This window comes from Ambystoma mexicanum, chromosome 7q, assembly GCF_040938575.1.
Source record: "Ambystoma mexicanum isolate Mex_15411 chromosome 7q, UKY_AmexF1_1, whole genome shotgun sequence".
Lineage (NCBI taxonomy): Eukaryota > Metazoa > Chordata > Amphibia > Caudata > Ambystomatidae > Ambystoma > Ambystoma mexicanum.
The window spans coordinates 130,347,025-130,371,398 of record NC_090941.1 but is presented as its reverse complement, the minus strand read 5'-3'; the positions used below and the strand labels follow the sequence as shown (position 1 = coordinate 130,371,398).

General features: G+C 42.3%; 1 protein-coding gene across 2 annotated transcripts in view; it reads right to left on the bottom strand.

Annotated features, from left to right (window-relative positions):
• The window catches only part of GPC6 (glypican 6), a 3,633,782-nt gene that overhangs the window by 2,808,431 nt on the left and 800,977 nt on the right, over positions 1 to 24,374 (bottom strand). For both annotated transcript variants that reach the window (XM_069639953.1, XM_069639952.1), the window contains exon 2: positions 11,739 to 11,897. In XM_069639953.1, coding sequence (XP_069496054.1) covers positions 11,739 to 11,897 — 159 coding nt within the window. The remainder of the gene's footprint in view (positions 1 to 11,738; positions 11,898 to 24,374) is intronic.

Below are 24,374 nucleotides of genomic sequence, written 5' to 3'. Positions count from 1 at the left end.
CGGCACACACAAAATGAGGTAGAACAAGGAAAAATGTGGTGGTTAGGAGGGATGGACCGCAGTCAGTCCATTGCATGCCCACAAATGCGTATAACATATCATATTCACGGATCGGTCCTTGCAACCTCTCATCAAGGAAATTGGCACACAATGCATTTGAACAATTCACCACCCGAAGCCAGGCGCACAGACACATGCAGATAGGAATCACTGCGCAGAGGTAAGCTTCGGTGTCAGATTTAGGGGTGCGTGCATACAGTTATGGTCCGGATTGCACTTGGGGTTGCTTGTAAGCAGGGTAGCAGGTTGCAGGGACCATTTATGGTGGTTTGCATGCATGTGTACCGGAAAATGATAATTTTTACGATACGTGTTATGCATGTTGTGGGTGTGTCTGTAATGGTTACCGGGGACCCCACCGACCCCTACCAGGGTGCTGGCCTGGTTGATGGGGTATGCAGTCTGTTTTACCTGTGTGCATTGCTACACACACCAAGAGAGTGCACCAGTCTGTTTTCATGGCTGGAATGACACAGCATGTGGGTGTGTCATGGGCGTTCTGGCTGTGCCTTTGCATGGACAATTCCATGAATATATGTGGCTATCAGATTTTCTTATGCACGATGGGTTACGCAGGTTCGTTCTCAGCGCCCAGGCTTTGCAGGATATATGTGCACTTTTCCATGAATCAGGCCCATTGAGCTTGCTATAGAAGAATATATAACGTGGCTAGGAAGGCCATCATTGGAAGATGAATGCTGGCTCGTGCTAGGACCCAATCCAGCTACCTCAGAGACAGACCAGGGTTGCAGAGTCAGGAGATGCTGGAAAACAGCTTTGTGTGCAAAATGAAGAGGCGGCTATGTTGGCCTTCGATCAATGATGCTATTTTTAAGGAACAGCTGCAAGGCTCAAAGGAAGGCAGGCAGATAAGCTGTGGATGTGAGACACATTTCTCTTAGATTAAAGAAGAAGAAAACATTTGCTAGAGCTAAGTATTGGACAATTAAAAGTACATACACGATAGAGTGAGCAAATCTCTTGAGGCCAAGAGGAGCAATGAATTCCAGCATAATTAATGAAATAGCAGCAAGTAAGAGGGTGAAAAGGACAAATTGATATTCTTTTCACAAGTGATTCAGAAGTCGAAAACAAGGGCTATTCATTCAGCTGTGGATGAGGATAGTGATGTGCTTACACTCCCTTGAATGTCCCAGAACAGAGAGCAGGCTGCAAGGTCAACTACAGGTGATAAACTCTGGCTCATGGTCAGACTGATAAGAGATGATGGACTAATTGGGAAAGTGGGGAATATTCTAAGGTGACTCAAGTACCTGGGTTTTGTTTCACTTATGTGCTGCTAGCCGATCCGGAAATTAAAGTTTGGGTGGGGGTGCAATCAGTGGGTTTATGGTGCATACTGCTATACAATGTTGCATAGACCAATCTGCTGCTAATTTATCTGCTGTAATCAGTATTGTACATATTTAGAGGTAGTTTGAGGTGTGGCTTACAGATAAGAGACAGCCAATGTTTACTTACCCCTATGTATTCTATAAGTAGATATGTTCCACCAACGAATCCCTCCCGTCAATAGGTTTTACAGTTTGCCATGTAAGATGCATCATAGATGACGCATATCAGGGTATAAAACCTCTGTGTAATATACAGGTACCAGAATCCTTTGAGTCTAATCAGTAACACATTTTAAAGAAACATAGCCTCCCTGATGACTATTTGAGATAAGAAAGTGCATGGAGGAGAACAACTACAAATAAAAAGAACTGCAGTTGATGGGATCTAACCCTGTTAATACTGAGCAACTGAATTGCAGCAGAAGGGATCTAACCCTGTTAATACTGAGCAACTGAATTGCAGCAGAAGGGATATAACCCTGTTAATATTTGTTAATCTTTGGGATTTGCAGCAGATGGGATTTAAACCTGGTGAATACTTGTCTATTTTGGGATTTAACCCAGATATATATGTTTTGCAACAGATTTAATTGACCAGGACCTGGAGTGCGCGCCTCGCCCTCCTTCATTTTTTCACTTAAGTTTGTGGGTGAGTGTGCAAGCATCAGTCCGATGTCTGCCAGTTTGGACTGATTTATTTAATTGAGAATAAAGTAGTATTTTGCCATATTCTTTGAGTCTGTCCAGTTATTTGGTCTGAGAATTGTATTGGTAAATCCATCTAGCACAAGAGATGCTTCAAGGTACTAGAGCACACATTGTGGTTGATCATACATTTTGACATTCACCCAAGGATTACTACTGAGGAAGGTCACCATAGCTAAGCTTTTTTAAGAGACATGCAATAACCCATTAATCCAGATGCCACTGTACCACAACTTTACTTTTTCAAATCTCCCATTTAGTCAACATGAAAGAAAACAGCGTGCTTGTCACGTGTTTGACCCATTTAATTGTTTCTGGAACTCACATAATGTGAGCTTTTATTGAGTGATCTTCAGTAAGACTATTTTACATGGTGCCAGAATTGGTGAACATTGCATTATTTTTCTCAATCATACTCAGTTACTCAGAAATGTCTAACATGTCTGGTATATTTAGATAGTAACATCCAAGAAAAAAATGACATGGACCTAGCTAATATTTACAATATATGTGCGCTTGGTCAGCGTCTCTGTCATAGTTCCAAATTACTTAATTAAAACTTAACTTACAGTACAAAAGCGTTTTGCTGATTTCCAAGACGCAAGATAAAAGAGAGGGCCAGATTGCTTTTAAAGAATTTTAGGGAGCTTTACGGAAATGTTCCCACTTTGGAAAATGTCACCCCGTCCATAGTTACAACTTCCACAATGTATATTCACAACTGTATAATTCTTTGCAAGTTTCTGCCCATAATTAACCCAAAACACTCAATAGTTTGTGTTTAAAAATGTGTTCAGGTTTCTCATGCCTGCTTTTGGTGCATGGATTCCATTTCTTTTTGCACAGAACAGACACCGCGCCATTGAAGGTGAAATTAATCTACACTTTACCTCAGGCTAACACATCTATGCGTAACGTGTCCATAATTAATGCCATGTTCAATATCTTTATTCTGTGAATGTGAGCGTATATACTATGTTTAAATCTGGTAACTTTTTGTCCAGGCTCATAATAACAATTAACGGACCTGGCCTTGAACAAATAAATAGTTATACTTATCTTCAATTATTGGATACTCTGAAAACACATTAGCACATATATCTTTGTTTACGGCAGCACCATGTTTTAAAATATAATTTAAAGACAGAATGCATTCTTTCCTGACAGATAGCTATTGATATGGTCTATTGTGAGCGCAGTTACTGGGCTTCTTAGAACACCACTGGCTTTTTTTTCCTACAAAGCCAAAACAGGCACATCTGCATGATTTACCATACAATTATGCCATTAAGCCATGGAGGAATTAACTGAGTGGAAGAACATTTCAAACTGAATCACTGACCATGGTGTATTTTTTTTTTTTGTATTTTGCTACATGGAAGCCTTACATAAACTTCAATTAAATATAATATAGGGATGTCCCCAGTATGCTAACATGTATGTTTCTAACTACAGTAATTCATATATGACAGAGAGTATGATCCTAGCACAGACATATATAAAAGGTGGCACGTAGTAATTTATTGTAAGTGTGGTAAATTATAAGAGCAGCTTCCTAGTGCTATGTAAAACAGTGCTATACATAAATGACAGAAGGTACTTACACGTGTAGATACACACAACACATGATGTACAAAATAGTTACTGAAACAAGGTAATCATTAACAATATGAAGCACATCAGAGTAACAGCAATTATTTCTTTGCCATGATATTCCATTAACATACTCCTCATAACACGAACACCGTCATATTGAAAACTAGCATTGATGAAGATAATAGTTGTTGCTGATATCTTATAATTGCATAGTATTTCACATAATTCCCCAAGTGCTTTCACTATTACTGTGCTATAACCATCATACAACCACAAAGTAGTATCATATGTCTGGAATTGACATGATAGGCTTTTGTACTCCTTTCATATAGCTATAGGTATTGCCAAAAAAAGCTGGGATACGTGACCCATTTCAAGGATTTGTTATTAAAATCAAATGTACTTACGCCATTGCCATATATTTCCGCAAAACCCATGTACTTTGTTAGCATGCATTCCCAAGTTATTGATACCATTGTTAAAGATGCACACATTTGGCACAAGGATGCCAGGTTCCTGTATTTAATGGGCATTTGTAAGGTGCTTATACATCAAAGAACTGTGTTTCAAAGCACCCACAGGGCAAAGTGAAGGGAACAAGGTAAACATCAGGACAATGGAATATGCAAAATATAGAAAAAGGCAGTCTTACTATGCCTTGTGAAGATTTTGAGCATGCACGTGCAGCAAGAGAGAAGGGGCAGGCAAAGGGAGTAAGTGCTAGAGGATCCACAGAGAGGTGAAGTGTCAGGGAGACGGTTGCAAGGCAACAGGTAAGTGCAAGAGCTGGTTGCAAAGGCAACAGGAAGTGCCAGGCAGTGACCATTGGAGGACAAAGGGTCACCAGCCGATGCAATAAGTGCAGGCCTGTGTGTCAGCACAGGCCAAGTGGCCCAAAGACAAGTGCAGGAGGGGAGGGCTGATGCTGTGGGTGATCGGAAAGAAGGCTAGGATCCAGAAGGACACATAAGCATCCAGGCCACCAATCATAACTACTGTGGGGTTCGCACGAGAGGGAGAGAGGGAAGGAGGACTAGGTGCATTTGTATGTAAAGCGCCCTGCCTGTGGAACCAATTGCCAGGGTATTTACGTAATCACAAATCGTTAGCAAACTTTAAGAAAGACCTCAACACCTTACTTTTTACCTGATAAAGCACCTCTTGGCAGTGCCAAGATCATCTACTTTCTTACTGTTTTCAGTATCTAATTGTCCTTAAATGATCCAGGACCCAGAGTTTCTAGTTTCATGTTTTTCTTGTTGTCTGCGCCTTCATACCTGCGGGTCTATAACGTAAATTATAAATGCAATGTAATGTAATGTAGAGAAGCGTCTTGAGGTATTTGCGGAACTTGAGGAGATCCGGCTCAAGATGGAGAGAAAGGTGGAGGATGTTCCAGACGAGGGAACGAGCTGAGGAGAGGGAATGGCTGCCGCTCTCTGCTTTGAGAATCGCTTTACAAGCAGAGAGTTGGAGCTGGAGGAACATAGGGGTCTGGAAGAAGATTTTGGAGAGAGTGATTTGCAGATAGCATGGTCCCTGGCCCCAGATAGCCTTATGGATGATGCATAGGGATTTTAATTTAATCCATGCAGCAACCGAGGGCCAGGGGAGAGATTTTAGGGCTGGAGAGATACAGTCCCTGGGATTAAGGCCAAGGATAAGACTGGCAGCCCTATTCTGGATTAGTTGGAGGGGCTGATAGAAGGAGAATGTAGAATAAGAAAGAGGCTGTTGCAGTAGTCCATCCTGGAGAGTACCAGCACTCTAGAGACATTGAGCTTCTGGGGGAAAGTGAGGAAATTGAGTTTGCCCCTGAGGAGATAGAGTTCGAAATGGGCCTTCTTGTCCAAGATGTGAGGAATGAGATAGAGAGAGGAGTCAAAGATAACTCCCAGGTTTCTGGCCTCAGAGAAAGGAGAGGGTGTAGAGCCCCTCGAGGGTGGCCAGAGTGAAGGAAGAAAAGCAGGGACAGGGATCCCAATAGGAAGAATCTCAGTCCTGCTGGCATTGAGACAGAGATCATTGGAGTTACACCACAACTGGATAGCGGACAGGCAGTCAGGAATGACAGAGGTGGACAGAAGAGATGCTGAGGGTAGCCTGAAGAAGAGTTGGGTGTCATCTGCACAACACTGGAAGTGTGGTGAAAAGGTGGAGATAAGGTGAGCCAGAGGAGCGAGAAAGAAACACATGTGTACATGCAAGTTATAAATGACTTATCATATCATATCATACCATAGATGTTAAAGAAGAACCAGGGCAAACAGATAGAGCCCTGGGGAACACCAAAGTTGGAGATAGAGGTGTGTGAGGATAAAGGGCCCAAGATAATCTCGGAGGGACGGTCAGTGAGAAAGGAGGTCATGGAGTCAATTGCCCGCTTTGAGATACCAAGGGTATCATGGAGTTGTTTTATGAGGATGGAGTGGTTAACTGTGTCAAAGCAGAGGAGCGATTAAGTATTATGAGAGCAGCTGGTGAGTTGGAGTGAAGGTGATGCAAGGGATTCTTCACAGATGTTCAGGAGAGCAGTCTCTTTTGCCTCTGGATGCTCAGAATACAGACTGATCGTCGTGCAGGCAACCAACATGCTCCTTATGCTGGGTCAGTTGGGGAAATTCCAACTTCTCCAAATTTTTCACAAGGAAGGGAGTGATAGAGATGGGACAGTAGTTAGCCAGACACTAGGGGTCTGCGCCAGGTTTTTTCAGGAGTGGACGCAGAAGGAGTGCTTGAGGGAAGAGGGGAAAGACCCAGAGACAAGAGAGAGATTGCAGAAGTCTGCCAGTGCAGAGTCAAGGGAGTCAGTATTGTCCTTAATAGTTCTGGAAGAACAGGGGGAGACCTGTTTGGAAGAGAACTTCATAGAGCGATCAAGTCTAGTGACCTCATTTGGTATGATAGGAGAAAAGGAGGAAAGAGGAATGAGGGATTAGGAGGTGCCAAGTGCAGGAGGGGGATGGGGAGAGGAGGGGGAAGGAGAGTATATGAGAGAACTCAGGATGTCCTAGGTTTTAGCAGTGAAGTGGATGGACAGTGCATTGTAGAGGGTCTGCGAAAGAAGAGGCAAGGTAGAGACTGTAGATGGATTGGCTAGTTCCTTGCAGGTTTTAAAGAGTTTGGCCATGTTGTTAGAAGCTCCAGAGATGCAGGCCTGGATGTGAGCCCTCTTCTTAGAGCGAATAAAGAGATGATATTCCCTCTGGAGAAGGTGACAGGCCAGTTTGTCAGAGGGTGAGCTTGAGGTCTGCCACTTCCGTTCGGCAGCTCTACACTTGCATTTCAGGGCTGCTAGATCAGTGTTATACAAAGTGTTAGGCTTGGATGCAGGTTTCATGCATATTTTCATGACAGGGGCAAGAATATTGAGAGTGTGGGTGATAGCGAGAGCTAGATGTTTGAGAGCAGAGTCAATAGTTGAATCAGAAGTTGGAGGGGGTGAAGGTGGACGCGAAATCGATAACTGACACTTGCTTCATTGGACGGATGTTCAGAAATGGGGCTGGCAGAGCTAGTGGAGGTTCAGTCAGAGGGCCAAGAGGTTCCAGGTGTGAGGAAAGCTGAGTGTGGTCAGACAAGGGTAGAAGGGTGGAGAGTGGGGGAGAGAGCAAGAGATCAGAATGGATGAAGGCATCAACAGTGTGTCCAGCCGAGTTGGTAGGGCCAGAGGGGAGAAAAGATAGGGAGAGAGAGATGCAGAGATCACAGAAGAGAGTAGAGGCTGTGATAGAAGAGTCAAGATGGATGTTGAAGTCACCCAGAAGGAGAAGATTGGAGATGGAGGTCAGGAGAGAATAGGATAAATCAGGCAATTCTGAAAGAAAAGATGAGATAGGGGCTTTGGGCATGTAGATAGCAACAATGGTCAATGAGCAAGTTGGAGATATGCCAAACTTGCAGACCAGGTTTCAAAGTAGGACTAGTTCTGTGTGAGTGTGAGGGAAGAAGAGACTCACTCAGGGAAGATCAAGGCTACACCACGGCCAGTGCCGGTGGGAAAAGGATTTGAGATAATTTTGTAACCATCTGGGAGAAGGGAGTCAAAAGCAGTGATGAGCTGGCATTGAACCATGTCTCGGTGAGAGTGAGGACGTTGAGATCAAGGTAGAGGCAAATGTTGGAGGAATGTTTGACAGTGGAACGAGTATACCCAGTTAGCACACAGCAGGCCAGAAACGGACTTAAGGTATTACAAGTTTCCAACCGGACTCCATGGCAGCTGGGACAACAGAAGGCTGACTACTTTGACTTTTCATAAATAAGGCTTGCCACATTTCACTACACACTGGGATGCATGTTCCCATTTTCTGTATGAGCAGCATCTGCATTTATCTTCAATCTAAAATTCAGGGCAAGTTTTGTTGAAGACCGGATCCTTGAAAGATGCCATTGCCAAACAGCTAGCTCATTGAGGAACATAGTTTAGCAGGATTATTATGGTTAACCATGGCCTCAAAAGAGAAACATATAAAGGAGTGTGTGTAATGGGAGGATATTTCTTCAAGGTTCAGACCTTATAAACAATTATCCTGAGACTACATAGAATTCTAAAACCTGCAACGAGCCCAGGTTTTTCAAACAGCACCATAGGACTAGGAATATCCAGTTAACAGTGATAAGAGAAGAGTATGTTCCAATTAGCTGTCATTCAGTTAAGGGACCTGCTGAAGATCTAACATGTACATGCAGGAACAAAACAAGTAGGGACAGAAGAGTGCCCCAGTTGGGGGAAATAAGGGAACAGCGATCACATAGGTGCACCACAATCTTATGTCACTAGAAATCTACACACACCAAATCCATGATCATAGACAAGTCAGGGTTGTGGGCCCCGCCACCATCCTAGCCACAGGCATGTGGGAGGCACCCACAGCCTTACCCAATGCATATATCTGGATATGCTTTATTCAGCTGCCATTTCTTTGTTGAAGTGGAGGGGCCAGATGGACATGGATATTATGTCTGTACCCCTCTCTTCCATACAATTGAAGGAAACGTGGAGTAGAAGAAAATCCATGAGTACAGTTTTTACTGATGCAATTTAAGCATGGAGTGTACTCTAGTCCATGGAGAAACTACTAAAAACAATGAATCAATCCCCCCAACTAATGATTACCTCCACCAAGCCAATTGATCAGCTTCCTCACTAAAAGATGTCACAAGGGAGTTTCAGTTTGGTTGGTCAATCTAGGTGGCCCATAATAAAACATAATACACCCATGAACCAAAACCATAAACCTGTGTTTGAGAGAATACTCCTGTAAGCAAAGCATGTGCATCTTTTTTATTGCTTCTGTATTCAGAAGTAAGTACTGTTTTAATAGTGTAATGTGCATGGTTTTATGGTGTAATGTCCACTCGCACCTATGTCACAAAAGGTCCAATGACTAAAACATTGTGGCCAGAAATTAAAAATATTGATCTTGGTAGTAGAGTTGATGATGGAGATAGTATAGTCCAATTTAACTCTAATCCTAAGGTTCACAATACCATCACACCTCATCTTTCAAGTGGTCCTTTGCTACTGGAAGTTTCTGATTACTTGTGAATACATAGTCATGGCAAATTAACCTTAAGACATTGCTTAAATCTGAAGTTTTCCAAGTGTACTCTCCGTGTTTGTACGTAATATGTTATCGACGTGAATGAAAGCATTCCAGCATTTGTCTTCCCATTTGAAAGGATACAAAGAAAAGCTAGAGAAATGTATACAATTATTTGTTGGCTCCTAATCAAATAAAATAAACCACCATCATTCTTTAGCACTGTGAGAATCCCTCCCGGCTTGTAGTGAAACGTGTCAAATCACATGTGGAATTGGAAGAACATTGACAGCGACTTTATTCTTTAAATTTGCATGGTGGCAGTGTTATATGCCAGTGTTCCTAAATATCGAAAGGAGCATTTGAGTGGTAGGGCCTTTTCTATTGCAGGGCCTAGGCTCTGGAATTTGCTGTCTTTCCAGCTGCGAAGTACCACAGATTTCGTACTCTTTAAACAAAATCTCAAAACATTCCTTTAAATGTGGTTCAACCGTCTAGTCTCTTTGGTATATCTTGAATATGCCATAAGGCCTTTGGAGACAGTGCGATTGATTGATTGATTGATTGATATATATGTATGAACATGTGGTGCCACATTTCTATTTATTTTTCTATTTCTATTGCATTTATATTGCGCCGGTAACTCGCGAGTCTCGGTGCGCCGTTACATGGACACAGGAATACACACAGAAATCACGGGACAGGCGCAGATTGAGAGACTAGATAGTTGTTACCAGTCAGTTAACTGAAAATAAGAGTCTTCACATGCTTCCGAAAGTCTAAGTAGTTCACTTCTTTTCTAATGTTGATAGGCAAGTTATTCCATGACCTGCAGTAACTGTCGGAAAAGATTTGCCCAGACCAAGCTGATGACTGTGCTTTGCTACCACCACTTTGTTTTGATCAGCTGATCTTACAGAGCGGGTAGGAACATATGTATGTATTTTTGTTTTCAGGTACCCCGGAGCTTCCCCCTAAATACAGCAATGTGCAATGGTGAGGGCCTTGAATTGGATTCTATTCTCTACTTTAAGCCAGTTCAATTCTTTCCTGGCGTTGCTGATGTGGTCGCGTTTAGGTATGCGTAAGAAGCACCTTGGAAAAAACACATGTTTTAAAATCTGCGTGGCTTGAGTATTGAACTAGCCCCATGACAAGTGGTAAATCAATGTGCTCTGTGGCAGTTCTTTCTTGTTAAACTCCCTTTCTAATACGAGGTGCTTAAATGTAAGTTCCACAATTAAAATGTATACACACGGATACAGACACTAAACTCTGCTCTGGCTCTGCGATTGGAAACATTGCTAAGAAATTATTTGAAAGACTGACATCTAACTCATTAATATGGATTTGAAATCTGAAAGTAAAATCTAATAAAGCTCATATAATCAGAGATCATTTGAGAGAATGGGCAGTAAAACATTGACATTTCATGAACAATTGTTGTGTTTGTACAACTCAGGTTTTTCTCTGCAATGTTAGTGTGATATTGTGTTTAGTTTTGCTGTTTTTATACATTTTACCCATTCAAATTCCCACCATTGTCAACCAAACTGTACACGTCATTTTTCTATAGCAACCTACAAACAATATATACAAACTGGTGCTTCTGACAGAACATATTACACAAAACAAACCTGTGGAAAGCTGGCAATGCCCTAATGCACATACACGTTTCCTGAGAGATTTAAACTGTGTGACATTATGGAGAGCAACTTTGTTCACTTTTGGAACAGTAATTTCACCCACCTTGACAACAAAACCATTTGTTACATATGACTCATTATCAGACTTTCCAGGGGAGATGAACCCCTGACAATCAGCAAATGCCCTAAGACTTAAAAATCAACATTGCACAAATGCACTGCACTGCGAACCAAAGAGGGATATCAGAAAGAAAGATGTTTCACTCTCATACTGTGTCATTGCAATACTGTGAACTCCTCGAAAGGTCCAACATGGCATTGTTAATCTTTTAGACTCCCTAATGAAATGTAAAGAAATGTAAATATAGGTGTGACTATTATTGCTTGGAAGTTCCCACCGTTTAAGTTATGTCTCATTAGGATGACTTAAACATAAATCTCACTCCTCTATGTGGGATCTATTCTTTTGAAATATGGCAGACCCCATAATACCTATTCTCTTACTAAAAGGGTTGCCCCACACTGGCTTGCATCTTTCTGAACAAAAACCAAAAGATAAAGAACATTAGAGAAACGATGATTCCTCGACTGAAGTCAACATTCAAATTAATTGTTTTTCCTTAGTGAAATCATATTAAAGAGGTGTAAACTTGCTGAAAATAGTACAAATGCATTATTGCTGCAATAATAGGATGGGAAATACATGATAGCAAATTAATTGCTAAACATCTCTAGATGTGTGGGTCGATCAAGCTCAACGTATGTTTGTCCTGTTCAAAAGAAGACAATATTTCCATGTCTGTTGAAGAACTGCTTTTTTTTTCACATACCGTCAAACTTCTCATGCCTGGATACAAAAGTGGTCCGCACAAAATTACTTGTTTCATCCACCATGTTTTCAAATTCTAGTTTGCTCTGTTGGCTCAACTTATCTTCCATCTCTGTCGTGCAGCAGGTATATTCTTGGGGGCAGATGCGCAAATGCTCTCCTGGAACAAGAAACAAAAAAGCTTTTTCTATAATTTTCTTTCAGTATGGCAAAAGTAATTAAAAAAAATAACATCATCCTTTCGACATGCACTGGGGCCGACATAGGTTTCAGACAACATAAAGAGCACTGCAATCTATATAGGTGTTTTAGCTTGCAGTTTACTTTTCTAAGGGAGAAAAAGGGCTCCAGGGTGTGAGTTATTTACTGTGGAGCCTGTCTATGGAAACAACACCATTCCCATCCACTGCAAATATACATATTTGATAAGGATGCGTCAAAACATGAATGTTCCATACCATATTAGAATAGAGTCATGAGATAATGTGGCCCCAAGTATGATATGTTACATGAGAACTTGGATAGAAGGTGCCATCCAATCAGGAGCCATAGAACATGGGCTGTATTTTGCAGTGTAACTCAGAATAGAGTTCTAATGGCATGCTCATTCCTCTCCCCAAATCCATATCTTGACCTTGCAGCCAACTGCTGCCACCAGTTGCTGCTCCCTCCCACCTACTCAAAGTTCCCGCCCACTCAATCATTGCTCATCCCATTATCCATCTATCTCCTGCCACATTCTGCTTTTGGCTATTGCCATCTTGTTGCCATGATCCTGTTCATGCCAGCGAAATGAAAAGGAGGCTATGCACGGATGCCAATAGCATCAAGCTACACGTTTAGGGGCAGTAACATCCTGGGCATTTTCCAAGGCCCGTGCAAAGGCACAGACTGGCAGCCGGTTACCGCCCAAGCCCGCCGCTCAACATGGGTATTTGTAGGTCACGTAATTGTCATCAGTGTGGCCGGAAGTGCAGAGGACTATCTCTAAGTGAATCAAATTATGAGACTTGTGATATTAGTCTAGTATGATCCAATAGCATTTACATTATCAAGAAGTACAATACATAATAATGACAATTGTATTAGCAGAGAAGACGGGAGAAATGTCCCCTTAGCAGTACCGCTATTTACTATGTGTGCAGTTTGGGATAGGCTGTGAATTTGCCTGTATCCGCTGTACTGTGAGTGAATGCAGGGGCAGACATTTAGGAAACTACCACAGCAAGTCAATGGGCCTCATTACACGGATGCCGGAGAACCATGGCGCTATTAGCGCCATTGTTCATGTCGGTAAAATACTGGCACCGCCTTGGCGGAAAGGGGAATTACCGCCCCATTCCAAGGTTGGTGGGGTGGTAATTCCCCCTTTCACCATTGCCCTTCCCCATTCCCATTTTTGCCCCATAAGGCATAATGGGAATGGGGAAGGCGATAATTACGGTACCGCAAATCGCAGTACCGTAATTAGCTCCCTGGGTCCCTTTGCGGGTTGGTTTTTAACGCCTGCAAAAAGCAGGCATTAAATCCCCCAACCCGCAAAGGGACCTCGTAGTAAGGCGGTAAGGATTTACCGGTACCGGTATTTTACCGGTACCGGTACCGGTAAATCCTTACCGCCATCCGTGTAATGAGGCCCAATATATGAAACTGAGCTAAAGGTGATGCATTGATTACATGTGATTTCAATGAATGAAAAAACAACTTATAAAATGTTACTGAATAAAAAACAACTCATACCAAATAAGGAATTTCTTTTTGTTGTGTGGAGGGGTCCCCAAAGCCTCCATGTTGTAGTAATACTTTCCCCCAACCACAAAACCACTATTCCCACCCCCAACCCCATTTTTATTTTTTTCCAAAATTAGTTACTTTGGTTTTAGTTGTTTTTTCTTTCGTTAAAATGTCATTCGTTGTTTTCTATTCAATATAATCACTGCATACCGATGCATTCGGCAGTTGCTGGTACATTTAACAATCATAATGCAAATAAAAGTATAATTGGGATTTGCATACATAAGAATATACATATCCATGTGGTGCACAACATCTTTCCTGTGTTTATTTGGGAAACGAAACAATAAAACCAGCTGCAATAAACTCTGTTGTGTACTGCACAGAACATTGTACAACACACTATAACATCTGTGCTGCTGTAAGGAGCTGATGTGTCCCAGCACCTGATGCCTTTTCAAAACATTACATTGAGAATCTATATATAGTTCAGTGGTATAGATTTCAAGACAGTCATACAACCTGCATATTTGGGAGGGATATGAAGTGATGACAGATCTCATGCGGCATAGAAAGAACACTGGTGATTGGTCTAGGATGTCCATGTCATTACAAGACATGGGGACTATCGTTCTCCTATTATTCTGACTGCTCACTCTTATTAATGGATTGTTTTTCATGCAGGCTGTCTCAGCCTTTCCTCACTCTCCAAAAACTATTTAATTGGCCAATATTGACAATTGTCATTTCAGCAACCAGATAAATCCGTAATGTAGCATTAAATAAACATTTGATAATAAAATGATTACATAGGCCAAGCAATGAGGTTCCGTTCACAAAATAATAATAAATAATAATAATTTGGCATTTATATAGCGCTACGAACCCTCAGGTATCTGAGCGCTGCTTATTATTACCCACGGTGTGTGGTGCTCATTTATCGACCTCGGAAGGATGAAACGCTGAGTTTGGCGCTGCCGGGATTCGAACCTGCGTTCGCAGGCTCTGCACTGATGTCAAAGCGAGCGCTCTACTCACTGTGCCACTTGACCGGCTAGTGGCACATTGGGGCTAGAAGAAAGCATATGCTTAGTGGTACCCAGAAAATTCCAGATAGTTAGGAAAGATGTCTGGGCAGAGTAGAGAATATAAATATTGCAGCAGCCTGTCTTTTATGGAGGTTAGCATTTTTGGCACAAATAGTAAAGGGAGTTCACCATCAACCTTTTAATGGCTGTCATATATGATACATGACAGTCATTGAACAAGTAAAGATGCACCAGAAATGAAAAGATAAGATCTCAGCACTGGTATACATCTTATAAGCAGGAGCATAGGGAACCATAACATTTCTTCATCTGGTGGGACGAAGCCTGGTCAACATGTCTCCATGGATTCAGGAGGGATGCTGTGAATTGAAACAGAATCTTCAGAGATTGTGGCTTTTGAACTTAGAGGATGACTACTTTGGGGATCAAAGACAGAGCCACAATGAGATGTTGAAGAAAGCCGATTACCTGGTGTAAGAGCATCTATGATATGTCGCAATGGCCAGAGATGCCAGCACAATGTCAGAAATAGAAACCAGTTTGGAAAGATGCCGAGTGGTATCAAACTATTTGTCTTTTCTGGGTTTACCCTTACATGACATTGTAAAACACAATATGGACACGTTGAGGGGGAGCCTGTCTGTGATTCGTACGTTCCTTGTTTCTACCTGTTTAGAGCGGCTGGCACAAAATGTAAGTTCTTATGCACTCTACCCACAGTGGGAATTCATTGAGCTAGTCCACCATTTCAAAGAGAAAATATGTCATTTTTAACCTAATGGGAGATGATAGTGACTGTCACTATAGGCTTGTCTGCTTGTAAAAAGGCTTTTAAGTGCCAAGGACGAGTATGCTTGTCCTTTTTGCAAAGCGTTGCCTAATAGCCTGGCAGTTCAAGGGAACAACATGGCTGGCCCAATAAATAGGTGGTATCATCCAAACGTCTCAAGATTTAAAAGACCAATTACATTGCATATCTCCAGAAATATACTCTTAAGGTATGTATTGTCACAAAGGTGCTGTGAGGGAGTACAGTTACATACAGTTACAGTTAAATAGGCCAGAATTATACATACCGTTCATTTACTGGACATGACATTGTGGTTTGCAAAAGGTGAGCAAAATTAAACGAGATCGAAATGGATACTTTTGTCTTATATTTAAGTTGCAAAATACCATAACTCTCTGCGGTTTAAAATGCTGCATGCCAGCGGTAGGAGTAAAATAGAAGCCAGCAGTGAATGTGAGGTCAGTTCATATTATTGCTGGTGTGGAGGTAAGTTAGAAGGTGTTCAGCAAATATACTTTCATTCTAATGACTATGGCCATCTCCAGGAACAGTGATACAGCCCATCCAGCAATAGGAGGTGCAAAGTTCCCAATTTAGCCCTGCAAAGGTTTTCTTTTTTCCCAATCGTTTCAAAGATTTTTAAATTACAACCTCACCGTAAAAACCTCAATTTGACCTTCTATATTAGAAGAGATTATGCATAGCAGCACAAGAGTTTGGCATAATACCCTGCCCTGTAAATATGTTTGCTTAAATTACAACTTTCAGTTTATAAGGTTTATAAATCTGTCAGATATTCACATATAAAAAGATTTTTAGGCTAATATTCTCAAAAACACATATTCATAATTGTGAAGGATCGTTGTCCCAGATTTGAGGAAAACTGTGTGGGTAACTGGAATCCATTTCACTTTCATACTCTTCCATTGTGAAATCCTATCTCTAGCTTTAAAGTTCTAGAGTAGATACATTGTACACTCTGTGCAACAAGGATCAGGGGTATTGCAGACCTGGGTTTCTACTAATTGCCCTAACCAAAATGTTACAGGTTAATGGAGGCATGACGTTTTTGGTTCAGAAAAAGAGCGGCTTGAGATATGAAAACCCCAGTTGCTCATTTTATTTTCCTTTGCATGTTGGTGGTCAGGCAGAGTCATATCAATCCTCCCTCTGACTTTCTCTGGTGCTGTGCTCGGTGCACCCCCATAGGACGTTTACCTGTTAAACTTTCATCAGGATATTGGGCAGGGCGGCATTTTCACCAAAGGGGTCCAAATCCCTCGTACACATGGCACAGATCCACAGGCCAACATCATTTCCTCCAGCTTCCTTAACACCTGGAGTTGAGGAATCTCTATAACTTCCTTCAAGTGATCCACAAAAGCAGATGTCTCATCCATTGAATTACATGAGCAGCTGTGGCTGCAGGATGGTGAAGAAGAGCATGCAGGCAGAAAAAGAAAGGATGTTTTGGGGAGGTCAGGGCTCGGCTGGCAATCCACCCTCACCACAAACTTCAATGTTCAGTATCTCTTTCTAGGTATTGATTTCCAGCAGAGTTCATTGAAAGTCTCTACACTAGAGTTAACGAATTTGTAACAACACAGGACACTAGTCTGGAATGTTCTATCACAAAGGAGGAGGAGGTATATTATCCCAGAGGCAGAAATTTGAAGGTGGCCCGCTACATATTAAAGATAAGTCCTGAATCTATGGCAGACGGGTCTTTCGTGTTCCCCGGGAATGGGTTGATCATCCTGGAGTTTAGGAATCCCTCGTTCTCAAAATGAAAACACATTCTCAAGCAAGTATTCAGTATGTATTCATGTCAAAACAGTGATCCAGATTTAATGTGGCCAGGATTTGGTATCTGCTCAAAGCCCATTGATCTCTGTTTCTGTGGGGTTCAATGTAAGTCTACTGGAAGCCATGCACAAGTCAATTGTATATGTATTTGTATTTTATTGAATTTATATAGCCCTTTAATCCAAAGTGCTTTACATGAGAACACACAAAATACAAGCATAAGATGGCAATTGAATCATAACTTGAAAACAGTGTAAAGAACAATTTACAATATTGCAGAGGTGAGGAGGGAGTAGGGAGGGGCAGAGGTGAGGGAGGGAAAGGTAGGTGTTAGTGGAGGTAAGAGCAGGAGTAAGAGGGAATGTATGAGTGTGAGAGGAACAGGAGAGGAAAGAGTAGGACTATATGAGAGCAGGGGGTGGGGGAAGGAGGTAGGGAGAGATAGGAAGAGTAGTGTTAGGAGGTGAGGAATGAGGGGGAGGGAGAAGGGCGAGAGGAAACAAAGGGTACTAGGGAGGTGAGTGAAAAAGATAAGATTTGAGGAAAGAGCGCAAGGAAGGGGAGGAGGGGGAAGAGCAGATGTGAAGGAGGAGGAGGTTCCAGTGGAAGGGAGCAAGGATTTGGAAAGATCGGAAGCGGGAGTGGGCGCAGGGAGGTGGAGGAGAGAGTAGGAAAAGATTAGCAGAGCGGAGAGAGCAAGAAGGGGTATAGAAAGAACATGACCCAAAGCATTCCAGGGTATGAGCTTAATGTCAATAGGATTTTGGATTTGTCACCATGCGTATGGCAGTGATTGCCAAAGAAGTGTGGCAGTTGTGCCAATATAGACACACATCTAAGATGTTAAAATACAGGGGTGACAGAGATAACCTTGGGTTGTTCCACATTTAATTTCAGTTAAATATGACATAAAAGGTGTCCTTGAGGTGGCATTTTCTTTTTCGATCAATACAGACCCAATTCGCACGTCAACGATATTAGCGCCAGATCACAAGTAGCGGTTGGGCAGTTATTGCCCATTCTCCATTGGGTCCAATGGGGTTTTCATGGATCCATTAGCGCCGGCACAATTAGCGCCACGCTACGAGCCCCCAAAACGGGCGGAAAGCAGGATTTTTACCTCCAACAAAAAGCTGGAGGTAAAACTACACACTTTCCGCCCAACCCATAATAGAGCCAGCCCTTAAATGTGGCGGTAATAGCATCGCTGCCGCATTTAAGGGCTACCGCCCAACTCGTGATGAGGTCCTTAAGGCAAGATGACAAATACTAGTAACAGCCAGGCTTTTACGCAAGTCTGTGCAAAAAGGACGAGCATACCCGTCCTTGGTACTTAAGGCGGCACTTTCTACTTTCTGCCCATTCGCCAGAACCGGTCACCCCAATTTCCTCACATTCTGACATCCCACTTCCATAACAAATGTCCTACTATGTTAAATTCCTGAACTGTTTTCTCCTTATTTATGTCTTAGTGACATCTTCCTCCAACCACCTGTATATATTGGAGCACTGCAATTGGGAAGCCACGGGAAGCTGAAACATGTGTTGTCAGACTCAGGAATGATTCTAAGTAAACACTCGATGAAGGGTTTAATTACTGCGTATGCATGTTATGCGGAAAGGTAATGTTAAAGGTAATGGAAACCTTTGGTTTAAGTCGGCTGATTTATCTCTTGATGAGTCATGCCAGCATCTACTTTCCAGTGCAATTTGCAAGAATACGCCGGTTTTTTTTTTTTAGCTCATGAAATACAAATCGTCTGTTTGAACGTTAAACGTGAATGTCCAATTCAAGCAGCTCTGTTCCTGTCAGCAGAGTTTCAGTATTTGGTGTATGAGTCAAAATGCAAACTCCTTTTTTAAAGAAATAACACGGATCCGATGGTCCACCTCCGTTTTTATAACCGCATTGAAATAAAGGAAATGTTAAGCTATCGCGCGATTCTGCGCGACTAAATTCCCTTCGTGCAGATATCCTCGTGCCAATAAAAGAATGCGCATTATCCCAACGAATACATATGGAATGTCCTGATAACGAACTCAATGTGGGAACATGCGCTCGGATCACTTTCAACGATAAGCAGAGAATATAGTCCCTTAAACATGATTAGAATAAGCAGCTGTGTTTACTGAAATATGACCTTTATGTTCGTTCATATACAAAACAAATAGTCACCCTGCGTTAAATGTCCGTGTTTACCTTTTGTAGAGCAAGCTTCGTCATCTGTTTGGATGGAGAGGTCCATGACAGCAGGTGCGGTCTGATTAGAAAGGAATGAAAACTGCTGGTTTCTCACAGTAAGTATCAAAGGTACCTGGCGGGGACATACCATCTGGGACAATTATGGGATGCTTCCAGAGTGTGGTGATTATTTGGTGTTCTTGGCCGTTTTGTATCTCTTTTGGGGCCAGATTTACAAGCACAACTTGACACAAATGTGCACGTTTGCAATGTGAAAATGCCCATTTGAATTTGTATTTGTACTTTATTGAGATTATGATGCATTTTCGTCAAAGGTTAAAAGTACACAATCTTGAATCACGTTTCTTACTTTTCAACTAAAAGAGCTTGACCAGGCCTGCCTATTATTACATGGTCGGGCTGCTTAAAATTAAAAGTTAACTGAAAACTCAGATTATGCCCTCATTTTCTGTATGGGTTGTGAAAGTGGGGAGTAAGGGGTTGTATTTCAATCAAATATAAGTGACATTTGTCTGCTAGGAGTACACAAACGATCCTCCGCAGTGAAAGTGCATCGGGCTGTTGGCACAGAATTCTTTAAGTCTGTAATTCAGCCTATAATGTATACAGTGCTCGGTTGCTTCCCTGAGCTATGTCAAAACTCAATAAATAGAATAATAATAATCTCATCCACAAGTAGTTGCCTCTTATTTCCACACTCCACTCACATTTTGGGACAAACAGTCAGATGCTATATCACGTTTAAGATATCGTTGCATAGTAAGGCAAGAAGCAATGAACCTGTGGCCATTACCGTAGGCACAGAGAGCATTACCTTATGCCGGCAAGGGGGCCATTAGACCAGGGTACTAATGGTGTTTTTTTAGGTTGCAAGATGTGTTGCGTTTGGCCGCCCCCCCAAAAAAAGAAAAAAATGGCTGCCGTGGACTGGGAAATGTAGTCTGTTCTCCCTTTCCTTGGTGGCCGTAGTAAACAAAGAAAATGGCTGCCATGCAAGGGGAGAATGGCCACCATCGAAAGGGAGAAGGAACTATGCGTGGTCCCTTCTCCCTTTCCATTGTGACCTGAAGAAAAAAAAACAAGACCGGTGTGAGGGACGTGCAACAATGTGAGTGGGCTCACCGTGTGGTAAGGCTTGCAAACGCACCAATCAGTGCATTTGTCACATTTATAAAAACCCACACCGGGTACTAATTGAAAATCATCACGCTATTCCTGAATGCTACAGAAATGGGAATATTATGTGAGATTTGTAAAGCAAACCTCTGCCATTATACATCATCTTGGTGATGTATGTACCAGAATTCAGGGTAGGCATTGTGTAGAACTTAAAATAGGTGCCAATATGTTACCATGGGGCAGAGTAGTGGAGCTGGATTTTCTTTTTCCAATTTGAAAACAAATTCATCCATGGGGCTTCCATAACATAATATTTGTACTAGCAAAACAACCAAAACACAATATTATTGATCTCTTAGTCATTTTTCTAAACACAATTAACCTCATTTCCAATGCTATTTATTGTGTGTGGCTCTGTTATAATTTATAAACTCATCAGGTTATGAAATTCAAAAAGGTGCTGCTTTCAATCGTCTTGTGTCGTATATCACAGAAGCATTTGCAAAGTTTGCGATGACGACTGGATGAATTGTGATGTTGGACAAGGTTGGGCTTAGTCTTGTGCTGCGATTGATATTTGTACATCTATGATGTAGAGAGTTTTATATACCTATCAGCCACAATGTCACATGCAAAGGTATCACAAAGGGTGGTCATAGAATTGTACCAATAGTCACATATAATCCGGTGTCATGTTCTAACTGAGCAATGCAGCATTGTCCTATCTCTCCATCATCCTTGTATAATACTGTGGTTTATTTCTAAGAACTTTGCCTCCCATACCCTGTCACTGGGTAGCAACCAAGCAATAATTGCGTATTCTGAGGGCCATTAATAATGATAATGATGTGTTATGTATATAGCGCCTTTATCCAAAGCGCTTTACAGAGCACTTATCACCCAACCGAAATTGGTAGTCATTTACTGACCTCGGAAGGATAAAAGGCTGAGGTGGCCTTGCCGGGATTCAAACCTGCGACCTGCAGATCATGGTCAGAACGCAGCAGCGAGCACTCTGAGCTATCTTACCGGCTGATAGATGGGATAATGGTCCTCCACCTACGCTACTAACTGTAAATGACCTTGAGGAGGAGGCATTGTTGCTATGAGAACATTTCACCCAGTTAGAATAGAATGTATTTTTTAAAAACAGGGAAAGAGGAAAGGATAAACATGGGATAGACGATTTATACCAGCAACTGTTGTCCTCTGCCACTGCATTGTATACCAGCCTTCCAATGTTCTAATTAAACCTTAGCAACCTGGGGTGAGGCATGGAAATACGAGCGATTAGGTGCCTGGAATCCCAATTTAACGTCCCAAGCGAAGCAAGGGCATTAAGGCTGGTTTTGTGGTGCCTAATAGTTGGGAACTTCACCCCTTGGTTGTTTAGGCTTTTAGCATCATTGTGGACATGGACAGCATGGAAAGAAAAGATGAAAGTGAGAGATGGCCTGCAGCATCCCCAATGCAACCGGCAGCCATGTTTACATGGCTGCACATGGGCAAACCACAACAAAAGGGTGGGGCATGAAAAGGCTTGCGCGGGGCTGTTGCATGCTGGACGCTGATGTGTAGCAGGCACCTCTGCATGAGATGAAAGAGATAAGTGGGAGAAAGGAGGTGAGGAGTGCTGAAGCACCCAAATGGTGAGGCCAAGGAGGACCTTCTGTGCATCTCAGCTGGTCAGTGAAGAATATTTCTTTGTGTTTACTCGGGAATATTGCACTGCATTTTTCAGAAATACTTGTTGCCAATTGGCTGAGCAAATCAGAATCTTCCAGTCAGGGTGCTAATAAAATAGTTTACTCCTGTGGCCCTTTATGAGTTCATAGAAACAATAGGCAAGCGCCCAGATACCTCAGGGTTAGGTGCGCTCAACAAATAATAAACTAAACTAAACACTTCTTGCCATACCATAACTAGGTACCTTAGGAATTAAAATATATCATTCAAGAAGGCGTAAACTAAAAAAACTTAATGTGAAATATATATTTCCATTAGCCACCATGATGCGCAAATAACCCAACACGGACAACCCACACTCAGCCGCATCAGAAGGGTGAAAGCCTGACCGCACCAAGGAATTAGTCATCCACTTACAAACCACACTCACATGTTGTGAAAAGTTGCCAAACTAGACAATGCAGAGGAAACAAACCTCCACTCATGCACTCATGCGAGGCTGTAAATTGCCAGTGAAAAATAGCACATAGGTGTTATGCCACATTTCAAGCACACAGATTATCCAAGTCACGCTGACGTCCATACATATTTGTCATGCAGTTATAGAAAAACACCACACGGAAATCAGAGGCTCACTGTAACCCTTTCCATGTGTGCTCACCTTGACACCTCAGTATGGGGTATAACAAACCGGGAGCAGCTTGGGGAATAGGCCCAGCTGACAAACTTCTCTCTTAGGTTTGGTGGATGGTTGCACATCATGACCAGGCAGATGGACGATACCCTCTCTGCGAATTAGCGCTTTGCTGTTAAATAAGGTTTCTGGCAGGACCTTCTTTCTCAGGGACTTCGGGCATGTCTTGGGAGGATAGCTCAGCGGCAAGGTGCTCGCCTTGGAACCAAGACGACACGGAGCAACACAGGTTCGATCCCCGGGTCTGCACTTAAAAACCTCTGGGTATTAAGCGCGTTATAAATAACCTATCATATCACAATTCGTGGTGCAAAGTGACTTCGCACTGGCCAAACTAATCCAGCCCTGATTTGAAGAGCGGCACAACGTTTATGCGGAGCACTTTGCACTGCAAAAGTACCATTTGCACCGCTCATTTAGATGAAAACCTCTCATCCATGCTGTCGCAAGAAGCCATGACGTATGGTGCGCTTCGCTAACCCCATAAAAGGTAACATTGAATGAAGGTGTGCCTTCTGCAAATAGAGGACAGAAGAGCGCCTGGAAGCGGGGCACGGTGAGAATCAACGCAATACAACATAAGACATCAAACCATTGGGATTAGATACAATATAGGAATGGATCCGTAAATCTTACAGTAGTGTCAGACCGAACATTGCCAGGGATACTTTAGCGATTAATGAAAATCAATGCTCAGTGCTATTAAGGAAAGAAGGATTTTGGCAGAACGTTCCTACACATGAGAAATGAAAAGCTCCAAGCACAACGCCCCCATGCCAGCACGATTGAATGGGCGCTGTCGCCTTTTTTTCATGCGGTGCAGGAAAAGATGCATTCATGGCAAGAAAATTGCACTTCTTCCAGCCATTGTTCTGTCTCGATTAAAAATGATACCTGGGAATTTTTGTGAAACGAAGTCTATCATGATGTGTGCTCATTATGTTCTGCCCTAGACCACTCAAGTATGAAGAAAACAACTATATACATTTGGGAAATGATCCCTTTTTGCACACACGTGCCACGCACATTCATAAACGGGGATTTAAATTCAAGTTGACCACCTAAAATGCTTTGTTCAGCCTTTCCAATTAAACTGTGCCCAGTGCAGCGATTACAAAAAAGAATCATTTGTTTGCCCTCAACACACATCATCGTTCCTCATCCTCTCTGTGCTCCTTGAGTGCTTTGAGGTCAATTAAAAAAACGAATGCCTTCCAAATAGACTGATAATTAGTTACCAGTCTCTTCATTAAGGGTCCCGCAGGGGGACGTTCATTTACTGCGAGTCTTGACCCTGTTGTCCTTGGGACGTCTTGGATAATGTGTCGCAGATGCCGAGGCCGAGAGGAGCGTGTTGTTTCTACTAGTGCTAAAGAGCGGGAGAACATCGGAACTGAAAGGGAAAAACTGCCCCTAGAGGGAGTGGGCCTGATTTACAAAAGCGTTTTACAATGAGGCAGTTCCAGGGGCAATCCCTCTGTAAATCAAGCTCCCTCCCTCTAAAATACTAGAAACTGTTGACTGTTTCTCCTGAACCAGTTAATTTTATTTCCCGG